General features: G+C 37.5%; 1 protein-coding gene across 1 annotated transcript in view; it reads right to left on the reverse strand.

The window, feature by feature from the left end:
* The window catches only part of LOC123500526 (metabotropic glutamate receptor 4-like), a 182,482-nt gene that overhangs the window by 615 nt on the left and 169,367 nt on the right, over positions 1-12,500 (reverse strand). Inside the window, exons 15-17 of the mRNA XM_045249219.1 lie at positions 3,665-3,866; positions 2,643-2,893; positions 1-314 (exon numbers count right to left, since the gene is read on the reverse strand). The exon at positions 1-314 is cut by the window's left edge and continues 615 nt beyond it. Of these exons, the coding sequence (XP_045105154.1) occupies positions 3,864-3,866 (3 nt within the window). The 3' untranslated portion in view covers positions 1-314; positions 2,643-2,893; positions 3,665-3,863. The remainder of the gene's footprint in view (positions 315-2,642; positions 2,894-3,664; positions 3,867-12,500) is intronic.

Below are 12,500 nucleotides of genomic sequence, written 5' to 3' on the forward strand. Positions count from 1 at the left end.
AAAATCTAGTTTTCTTTTATACGAGTAAATTTGTCTAACAACGAAAACTTTACAAAACAATGACCTAAAAAATAATGTGCATAACAATTTGTATAAAAAGAAATAAAAATATAGGAATAAAATCTTCTGTTCTGCGTTTCCCCCAACTGCTGGAAAAATCAAGATTAATCCATAATATTTTTTATTTAAATTTCTTAAGCGATGAAATGTTTAGCGGTGACACTTTATTGTAGTCCCTCATTCAGTTGAAGAAATTCGTATCTATCTGCCTGCTTTTAACATTCAAACTCGTGCCGTTTCCACCTTCCACACATCTGAAAACGTTAGGAACCACAACTTAGTGAAAAATGCTAATAATTTTCAATAATTTTCTCACAATTACAAATGCACGCAACTTTAAAGAGAGAGAGAGAGAGAGAGAGAGAGAGAGAGAGAGAGAGAGAGAGAGAGAGAGAGAGAGAGAGAGAGAGAGAGAGAGAGAGAGAGAGAGAGAGAGATTGAGAGAGAGAGAGAGAGAGAGAGAGAGAGAGAGAGAGAGAGAGAGAGAGAGAGAGAGAGAGAGAGAGAGAGAGAGAGAGAGAGAGAGAGAGAGAGAGAGAGAGAGAGAGAGAGAGAGAGAATTCTAAGATTCCTGTTTTATGTTCAGCAATTGCTATCACCATGACATTCCCGATAGCGTAGTAATGAGTTATGCTCCCTTTGGTTGCGAGTATGATCTCACCAGGCCCGTCTGTTACTTTACTACCAAACTCTTCAAGGAATCTACACTTATATGAAAAATTAAAAAGGATTTTCGTATGTATCCTTTCTTTATATTTCGCAGATTCCTGACAGATTTTTCAAGCTCAATAAATCTTAGCAAATAAAGTATTCAATATATGGAAAATATTGTTATTTTTCATGAATTCGTTGGGAGTTTCCTGTCCTTTACAGGCACTTAATCAAATGGGCAGACACGTAGCATTTGGTATAATCAAAAATTAGATCAGAAACCTTTAAGTCACTGCACCCGCTGTTACTTCCGGGAAAAAAAAAACTTGTTTTGGGTGATCCTTTAAATGATTATTACATATATATATATATATATATATATATATATATATATATATATATATATATATATATATATATATATATATATATATATATATATATATATATATATATATATATATATATATATATATATATATATACATATATATATATATATATATATATATATATATATATATATATATATATATATATATATATATATATATATATATATATATATATATATATATATATATATATATATATATATATATATATATATATATATATATATATATATATATATATATATATATATATATATATATATATATATATATATATATATATATTCTTCTCAAGAGCTAACACACATGTTAAGACTTAAATAATTTGCACTTAATTGGAATCCCCACCTCGAAGAGACAAGTAATGGAAACCACAAGTGCCACTCCACAAATTTATTTTGCTTGGAACAGAAAGAGTCCTAAGTGTCCGAAGAAGGAAGTTTTTGGAGCTGTCAGTAGGTGGGTGAACACTGTTTCGTACTTCGTGTTTACCTTCTAAATTTTATCTTTCATATATATATATATATATATATATATATATATATATATATATATATATATATATATATCTGAAATATGGGAAACAGACGCGCACGGATGAATACAAACTATACAATTATTGTGGTGGGGCAGTTAGAACTGACTTGATCCACTTGTGTTTTGTTACCGATCATATTTTGCAAATCATTGTCGCTAGAGTACGGAGCCGTTTTATTTTGAGTCGGTCACTCATTGTCATTATGTTACAGGTAGATTTCTCATTGCCTTTAAAGCACGAGTCGTTACCGTGTGTGATGATAGTGAGAATCCACGTAACGAGTCACACCACTTCGTTAAGCTGTTGATAAAAAAAACTAAATAGTATTATTTTACTCTTACACCAACAGCAACATGGTTTTTTGTTACCCTTCTCATCTCATAGAGCTTTTCATTCTGGGTAATTTGAACCCACACATACCCGTCCCATATTGTTGATAACGTTGATAATTATTTAAAAAAAAAATTTCCTCTTTTTGGGGAGAGTGTGCAATAAAGCCCGTATGATGGACTGACGGGCACTGAGGAATGCCGTAACGTGTGTTCATTCGTGTGTGCGTATTGCCACATTATTTACATATGCGTGAAATGAATGTCGATGATTGTTATTTCAATTTGGACATGCAGCCACTGAACAATAAAAATTAATACATAATGAATCTGGCCAATCAGAGAGGTTTGTGGAGAGAAGCAACTCTATTTGAATTCAGTCTATGGAAAATGTCCGAATGAGCAGTGTGTTGCCTCGATCATATCCATTGTGTCGCCAGATTTTACAAAAATAAAGTAATGACTTTATATTAATTTCTTAGGGTTGCCAGTCAAGTTAAGCTAATTTGCTTCGGTTAGATTCGTTTAATTGTGTTAGACAAGGTCAATTTTGATCTGAGGAAGATGTATCAGTAGTGCGTGTCGCCTCAACTAGGTTACATAGTTAGGTTAGGAGGAGGAAAAAGAAGAAAGAAAGGAAAAAAAAAAAGACGGAAAGAATTAACGAACCCAGCACAGCCTGAGGAATGAGCTGTTTGTAGACCACACCACCTTCCATCCTCCTTACAATAACACGTCCGGAACATCCTGTAGAGGGCCGTTGAAGGAGGAGGTCGCTACGGAGGGAGTGATTGTGAAGGTTGGGCCACACTTATGTTCCGGGAGGGGACATGAAGTTGGACAGGTTTGTGCGGAGCTGGTGAGCTGTCTCCCACTCACTGTCGTCAGTTTATCGTGCAGCTCATAGTCCAGCGGGAAGACTGTGTAAGTGAGGAGGCGTGAGTAGGATGTTTCATTGATTGAAAAAAAAAAAAATTAAAAAAAGTGATGGTGCGACTTAAGGACGGTGTGTGTGTGTGTGTGTGTGTGTGTGTGTGTGTGTGTGTGTGTGTGTGTGTGTGTGTGTGTGTGTGTGTGTGTGTGTGTGTGTGTGTGTAATTCACATCCTCGGTCGCCTGCTGGTCACCCAGCCAGTCTTCCCCATTACGGAGCGAGATCAGAGCTCATAGACCGATCTTCGAGTAGGACTGAGACCACAACACACTCCACACACCGGGAAAGCGAGGCCACAACCCCTCGAGTTACATCCCGTACCTATTTACTGCTAGGTGAACAGGGACCACACATTAAGAGGCTTTCCAATTTGCCTCGCCGCCTCCGGGATTCGAACCCGGATCCTCTCGAGTGTGAGTCGAGCGTGCTAACCACTACACTACGCCGTGTGTGTGTGTGTGTGTGTGTGTGTGTGTGTGTGTGTGTGTGTGTGTGTGTGTGTGTAGGAGTGTAGGAGACTGAATGAGTGTTTGCATGCATCTGCAGTACCTAATGATACCACTGATGACGATGATATTGATAACAGTAATAGTAATAATAATAATTAATTGATAACAGTAATAGTAATAATAATCATTAATTAAAGAGTCATCAACGTTAAAGTTCCTGATGAGAAACCGTTCAAGCATTACAAACCAGCCTACCCGTCTCCCTATCTATTTGTCTGACCCTACTATCTGTTTATCTGTTTCACTCACCTTCACTTTGGGTGGCAGAGTCGACACGCTGGGAGGAAGAAGACAGAGTGCTCCTGACAGTGGAGTACTTGGCCATCATGGATTGCCTGACGTTTCTCTCCGGATGAAGCAGGATGATGTACAACTTGGGCGTGAAGAGACACACCAGCGCCACCGTGGCCGATAGGGAGACGGTAACAGAGGTGACTGTGAAGCGTAGCTACTGAGGAAGGGAGAGGAGAGTATAATAATAAGGTCGTTATGTGAAAGTGATGAAAGTAATAATGATGATAATCATAATAATAATAATAATAATAATAATAATAATAATAATAATAATAATGATAATAATAATAATAATAATAATGATAATAATAATATAGCAACAAGGAAAATAATAATAATAATAATAATAATAATAATAATAATAATGATAGTAATAATAATGATAATGATAATAATGATAACAATTATAATGATGATGTTAGTAACAATAATGTAAGTAGAAAAATCATTATAATGAATAGAAATAGCCAATAAATTATACATAGATATGTAATCATAATAAAATATACATAACTCACACATGCAAAAATCCTTAATAATTTCACTTTGTATGTCAATATTTATATAAATTGCAACTCCCCCATCTAGGGAGCCAGTAGGTCTGTGAACATGATATGAAATATACGAGTACCCATCAATTTCATGAAGGTGAACATTATTTGCATTAAGCCAGGTTTCACTTATACATGAGACATCAGGGAGCTTGGAAAGAGATTTGATAAAGGAGATCACTTGGGCATTTATGTGGAGAACATTAATTTAATCAGTTCTATTTTCTGGTATTGCATTCTTGTATGAGGTAAGGTCATGATAATTACAGATATCATCTAACTCAAGAGATAAAAATACATGGAATTTATTATTTCTATGCCAATGTTATCAGATTCCTGATTGTTTTGTAAGTCATTAAAAAAAGTATTGAGGAGATTCTCACTAGGATAGTTCATTATATGGAAAGGAGAATTAAAGGAAGGCAAGCAGGAAAGATAAAAAAATTAAATAAATAAAAAAAATAATAAATAGAAGGCTTACCAGGTATGTCATAGGAAGGATGTAAAGTAAATTGCAAACTGTTTAGAGAATTTGGTGATATTACCAAAAGTAATAGATAATAAAATAAAGTTTAATGGAATGAAATTTAGGACAAGCTACAATGAATATAATTAAGTTGAAGACATGAATTAGGTATGGGACATTATACTCACAGAGGAAAGGAAAAATATATAAATTAAATGGTATTATGTATAAATATTTGTAGAATATTTGGTAAAAATAACTGTACCAGAACTGGGTCAGAACAGAATACCTATCTAGGAAAGTGTTCAGGGACTTTTCAGTGGTTATCATGTGTTTTTGGGTAGATGTTTCTAGTTTAACAAGGATCTTTCCATCCCTCGTTGGAAACGCTCCTTTTTTTTTTTTTTTTTTTTCTGATACCCCAAACTGTATTCAAGATGTTGCGTCGTTTTGGAGTGAGACTTCCATTTACATAGGGGCTAGGTTTGATTGTTACACAGGCATCCATTATTTCTGATTTCTCTGATCTATTCAGTAGCTTTACAATTGCTGGTCGCTCTCTGCTTTTTTTTTTTTTTATATATATCAGCATGATTTATTGATAGGCAGATTTTCTTTAATGGCATTCTCAACAAGGTCAGTAGAGTTTTCATGGATTTGTTCTTTTGGCAATGCAGGACCACTAATTATTATGGTATCTCTTCTTTCAGATTGTTCCACATCATCTATTTGGTTTTCAAGTTTGCCGACTGTTTCCTCAAGTGAGATCACTGCCCTGCAGTTTTCCTATTTTTTTTTTCTCATCTTTTTCCTTTGATAGAATGGACAGAGATATCACTATTGCACTATCACTTTACCTTCTTCGGACAGACGAGCAATGTCACTGGAGATGAGGTCAAGGATGTTTGTTGTGGGTGCTTGCTGTCCCATGGTTTGAGTTGATGTTTTGTCTATCTCGGCTATGGCTGTCCCCTACTTCCGCCCGACTGGAGTAGGTACTACACCTGCTACGTCAGACCCTGCCGCACTCCTTGTTAGCACCATTTAGCTTGAGAGAAGCGAAGTAGATGTTTATGTGCTGGTATAATGAAGCCAACAGGTAAAAGGGCGAATCTGCGACGAGCCGCGGTTTGTTCACGTTTGGCAAAATATTGTTGGAACAGTCCGGCGGCGGAAGCAGGGGACTTGATTATGCTGACCTAATTTTTCTCTTACATCCTTCTAAACACCTGCTTTTGTATGTATCTTACGCCGAAGACATACCCGGAGCCGCCAGTAATGGTTCCTGGATAACAAGTGGGTGCAGCAAGTAGGCAAACCGTTGAAAAGTGAGGAGCTCGGGACACGCGCCGCCACGCCGCAACTCTCTCTCTCTTTCCACTACCTCATATTCTGTTACTTGTATTTACAGACTTTATAGTAAACATGCTAAAGTAAATTAATTTAATACATATATTGATAATTCTTTCAAATAGCTTTTTTTCACAAACAATAGGAATATAATCACAGGTGACTTCAATATAAACCTTCTTGAACATGTGTCGCACCCTCCTACTAACTCTTTTATTACAACTATGCAGTCAAACAATTACTTCCCACATATATCTCGACCAACCAGATTTCCAGATATTAATGCAACTGCAGTTCCATCTTTATTGGATCACATCTGGACAAACTTCAATGAACCTGTCTCTTCTGGAATTCTTCACATTCCTGTCAGTGACCACCTTCCAGTGTTTATCAATATTCCAGTCCCTGATAAAGTTTGCAATATTCTCCACAAAGTTGATTTTAGGCTACAAAATAGAGCAAACCGATTGAAATTCACACAGACCCTGTCGAATACAGACTGGAATCTCTACCTCACTAACAGTGACATAAATACAAACTGCGACATATTCCTGGATAAGTTATATAAAATATACTACTCCTGCTTCCCAAAAATAACCAAAACTATCACATCCAAAAGACTAAGTAAGCCTTGGTTAACACAGGGGTTAATAAATTCAATAAAACATAAGTATCAGCTGTACAAACTATATAAACTAGGATCAATTACACTGGACCACTACAAACGTTATAGAAATTATCTAAATAACTTAATAAAACAAAAAAAAATCAGAATATTACCTACAGAAGTTTGCAAATTTTAGACTTAACACTAAAAAAGCCTGGGAACTAATTATTTAATTAGAAAACATTAAAAATGTTAAACATTCACACACACACACACACACACACACACACACACACACACACACACACACACACACACACACTACACTATAATGACAGTCCTACACACTCCTCATGAAATCGCAAATGCATTTAACACTTATTTTTCCCAAATTGCACCTGAACTCAGCTCGTTTCTTATCTCAAAGGAAATTTCCTCAATTCTATGAATATTCCCATAGTGACAGAAAATGACATACTAAAAGCTATTTCAGCCTTAAAAAAAAATGCCTTATTGATGAAATACCTGTTAAAATAATCAAGGAGAACAAAAACATTCTAGCAGAACCACTCGCTAAACTATTCAATGTGAATTTCAACCAGAGATGCAGTTTTCCCTTAGATTCAAGCTGGCAAAAACCATCCCTATCCATAAATCTGGAAGTAAAACTAATATTTGAAATTACCGATCAATTTCTATTTTACCAGTGTTCTCTAAAATTTTGAAATCATTATGAAGAACTTCCTCATGAACTACCTCAATAAACAGAAAATCTTGAATAACAGGCAGTTTGGTTTTCGTCCAGAACTAAATATTTTTGATGCTATAAATGTGTTTACCACTGATCTCCACAATGCTTTAAATAACCATAAGTCTATCATTTCCATTTCATTGATTTCAGTAAAGCCTTTGATGTTATGGTACGCTATAATCTCCCTAACTTTATAAGTTTCTCTTTATTTTGTTTCTTTTTATGTTCTAACTTGTATACATTGATATGGGTAATTATTAGATTTAAGCTCATTGTTATGGGTAATTATTAGATTTAAGCTCATTGTTATATACATTGGTTCGATATTAATGTCTTCGAATGAAGGGTCACGAACCATGGAATTGGCTGACGTATCGGTCGGTGACGTGTCCCTAGGATACGTGTTAGCTGGAGCCCTGGGACAAGTCAGATTCGCTTTGGCAGTTGCCTCGTCCACACTTCCTTCTCCGTGGCTCCAGGTAATACTTAAGTATTGTTCCAGGATTATGTAGGATATGTTTTACGTGTCGAGCTCACACAATTGTAGATATTGTATATGTGCCGTGTGGTGATGGGTTTATGTGGGTTGTGGTGATGGTGAAATGTCTTAATTAAATGCATTAGCAAGCCCGGCTTAACTAGAAGTTTCTGTGTGCCTTGATCCCTAGACAAGATGCTATTGCTGGCATAACAGAATATGGGGCCTGTCCGGGATGCGCGTTAGTAATGTAACGTACATTGCTCTTCCCCTTAAGTGAAACTGGTGGTATTGTGGCAAGTTATAGGGACGTTCTGGTCCTCTGATTGTGATTATTTTGTGAATTTGCCAGACCTGTGCATCACTAGCAGCCATGCCTTTTGATGTGAGTGAATTTATTTCGAGCCATCCACTAATCTCTTGATTGAGAGTGAAGTAAGGAAGGATGATTGGGTCAAGTTGGCTTCTCATTACAAGGTCAATGTTAAAACTTCATGGAGGAAAGCAGAGATCAAAAGTGCAGTGATTAATGTCCTTGTGAACAAGGGGGTACTAACATCGGATGCCTTAAAACTATGCGAGTCTCATTCAGCTGATAACCTTAGACTTATGGAAATACAGTTAGAAAGAGAAAATTACAGGACCGTGAGCGGGAAAGGGAATTCCAGTTGACAATGTTAGACAAGAAGGCTCAGGTAGATATGAAGCTACATGATGATTTTGATGTGACACGAGTTACTAAATGGATTCCTCTCTTTAATGAAAACGACCCAGAAGAGTTTTTCCTTCAATTTGAGCATGTTGCACAAACCCTGAAATGGCCTAATCAGTTCTGGGGTGTTTTAGTTCAGACTGCACTAACGGGAAAAGGTTTATCGACTTACTTATCTCTTGAAAGTAGTCAACAGTCTGATTATGAAGCCATGAAAACTGCAGTGCTTCGCTCCTATGAACTTACTGAGGAATTTTACCGAGCAAAGTTTAGAAACAGTTTCAAGGACCCAAATAAGTCGTATGTGGAGTATGCTCATGCCTTAACTAAACTAAAAAACAGATGGCTGTCTGCTAGTGGTGTAAAGACTTATGAACAGTTGTGTGAGCTCATTGTTTTGGAACAATACTTAAGAGGTGTGCCACAGGAAGTGAGGTTATATTTGTTAGAGAAGGAAGTGAAGACTTTAGATAAGGCTGCATCTCTTGCAGAAAACTATAGTATTATTTGCAAATCTCGTAAGAAGGGTTATGATAAACCCAGTTCCGACCAAAGCGAATCTCAACTATATGGTAAGCCTGTAGGTAACAGTAATTATCATAGCAAGAATTTTGCTTATCAGTCCCCATACACAAAATATAGTGGAGGTTTGGGTAAAGCTGAGATATGTAATTATTGTAGAAAGCCGGGTCACTACAAATTCACGTGCCCAAAGTTGGGAAAAAGAACTCCTGGTAAAAATGATGGTGGTGCTGTTGCTAATTGTGTGTTTGGCCCTGCAGATTTATCGCTACTTAGTAATGAAGTGTCTGCAGTTGTGAAAGATCCTCAAGAGTTGTTTCAGCCATTTATATTCCGGGGTTTCATCTCGGTTGATGAAGATGGTCAGGCGGTTCCAGTTAATGTATTACGGGATACAGGAGCATCTCATAGTGTAGTAGTGAAGGAGTCGGTTCCTTTTGTTGATGACATTTACACAGGTGAGCATGTTCTGTTGAAAGGAGTAGGTGGAACCACTAATGTGCCATTAGCAAAACTCTATCTCAAGACAGAGTTGATTTCTCAGCCCGTTACGGTTGCTGTACAAGATTCTTTACCAGTAGAAGGAGTCACTTTTTTGTTGGGTAACGATGTCGCAGGTAGTCTGGTAGTGCCTGACCCTGTTGTTTGCTCTTCTCCATTAGAAAATGATCCTGTTGCTGATGTTAGCAAAGATTTTCCAGAGCTGTTTCCTGCATGTGCCGTTACTCGCAGCCAAGCCAGTGAGAACACGAACAAGGATGGTGGTGGTACTGCAGTGATGACCCAGAAGCTGGACTTTACAAACTACTGTACGAGGGAGAATCCTTACAAGCACCTCTACATGAAGAGATTTGTGTGGCTACTGACCCTGATGCTACTGAGGTTAGCCCTGAGCCAGTGAGTATGGATAAAGGTGTAATCACAAGGAAAATGTTAGTAGAGGCTCAGAAGGCAGATGTAACACTAACCTCACTGTTTAACAAGGCAGTCACCGTGAATGAAATTGAAAGCGAACCTGTCTGCTATTATGTTCAGTCTGATGTGCTGATGAGAAAGTTTAGACCTCCTGATGCCCCAGCAGGTGAAACATGGCACGAACTGAGACAAGTTGTAGTACCATCCTGTTACCGATCTTTGGTGTTGGGTTTAGCTCATGACCACTTAGGGGGTCATTTGGGAGTAAAGAAAACTCTAGATAAAGTTTTGAAGTATTTCTATTGGCCTGGCATTAACTCGGATATATCGAAATACTGTAAATCTTGTCACATATGCCAGATTGCTGGTAAACCCAACCAGGTTATTCCCCCAGCACCATTGTATCCAATTCCTGCTGCTGGTGAACCTTTTTCTGAAGTTATTATTGACTGTGTGGGTCCTCTCCCTAAAACAAGAAAAGGCTATCAGCACATCTTAACCCTCATGTGCAGGTCCACTCGTTATCCAGAGGCAATTCCTCTGAGAGGAATAACTACTAGAACAATAATCCCCGTCCTACTCCGAATATTCACTCAGTTTGGATTACCTAAAGTGGTCCAGTCAGATCAAGGTAGCAACTTTACCTCCAAGATATTTAAGCAAGTTATGTCTACCCTAGATATACAACATCACTTATCATCAGCATATCATCCTCAGAGTCAAGGTGCGCTGGAGCGATGGCATCAAACCATGAAGTCGATGCTTACCAAATACTGCCTTGAGACAGGTAAAGACTGGGATGAAGGTTTGCCTCTAGTCTTGTATGCTATAAGGAGTTCCAGACAAGAAGCTCTGGGATATTCACCCAATGAAATGATGTTTGGCAGGGATATACGTGGACCTCTGAAACTCTTACAAGAGAGTTGGGTGGATGAGGAAAGTGAGGACTTAAGTGAATATGTGAGGAAGGTAAGGAACGACTGAAACACGTACATGTTTTTGCAAAGAGTAACCTTATGAAAGCTCAAAAGCAGATGAAGCTCAACTATGATGCTCATTCCACGCTACGTGAATTCCAGGTGGGAGATAAGGTGCTTTTATTCTTGCCAGATAAAAAGTACCCTTTACAAGCCAAGTACAAAGGACCCTTTACAGTAATTAAGAAGGAAGGAACCTAAACTATGTCATTGACACCCCAGGAAGGAGAAAAGATAAAAGATTAGTACATATCAACCTACTCAAAGAATACCACGGCAGAGAGCAGGAGGCCAGGAGTGAGGTGGTGCAGATCCTGGAGAGTCAAGATAAGGAAAATGCTGACAATGATTTCACGCTAAAGGTAGATGTAAAGCTAAAGAATTCTGACATCTTAACTTCGCTAGATTCAAAATTATGTCATTTGGAGGCTCAGCAAAAGTCTGAAATGGTTTCACTTATAAATAAATATAGTGATATATGTACAGATGTTCCTAAGCCAACCTCAGCAGTGGAACATGATATTGTTTTAACTGATGGTGCAGTTCCTGTGAAACAAGCTCCCTATCGTGTGTCACCAGAAAAGAGGCGGATTTTGAAAGATGAGGTAAAATTTCTACTAGCTAATGGATTAATTGAGCCTAGTGAGAGTGAGTGGGCATCTCCTTGTGTTTTGATACCTAAGCCGGATGGTTCATTCCGGATGTGTACTGATTATAGAAGAGTTAATGCTTTAACCAAAGGAGATTCTTACCCGCTTCCACGGGTTGATGACATAATTGATTCTGTTGGCAGTGCTAAGTTTATGTCTAAAATTGATATGTTGCGAGGTTATTACCAGGTCCCATTAACTAAGAGAGCTAAAATAATAAGTGCCTTCACTACCCCAGATGGATTGTTTCAATATTGTGTCATGCCCTTTGGGCTTAGGAATGCCCCATGTACTTATCAACGGTTAACTTCTAGGTTGATAGAGGATTAGAAAATGTTCACTGTTACATTGATGATCTTATAATACACTCAAATGATTGGAAAACCCATATAAATACTCTTGGAGCCTTGTTTGAGAGAATAAAACAATTTTCACTAACCATAAATCTAGTAAAGAGTGAGTTTGGCCACGCAACACTTAGGTTTCTAGGTCATGAAGTTGGTTTTGGTAATGTTTCCCCTCTGTCAGCTAAGATTGATGCTATTTACAATATGCCTGTACCCAAAACTCGCAAGGATGTCCAGCGATTTCTTGGAATGGCTGGATATTATAGGAAGTTTTGCCCCAATTTTGCAGAAGTTGTAAGTCCTTTGACTGACCTAGTTAGCCCTAAGAAACCTATGAGATGGGATGAAAAATGTCAAAATTCCTTTGAAAAAATTAAATCATTTTTAATGTGTAAACCTGTTTTGAAAGGGCCAAATTTTAGCAACCCTTTCGTTTTGCATGTTGATGCCAGTGAAATTGCAGCT

The sequence above is a fragment of the Portunus trituberculatus genome, unplaced genomic scaffold (genome assembly GCF_017591435.1).
Source record: "Portunus trituberculatus isolate SZX2019 unplaced genomic scaffold, ASM1759143v1 PGA_scaffold_393__7_contigs__length_557757, whole genome shotgun sequence".
NCBI lineage: Eukaryota > Metazoa > Arthropoda > Malacostraca > Decapoda > Portunidae > Portunus > Portunus trituberculatus.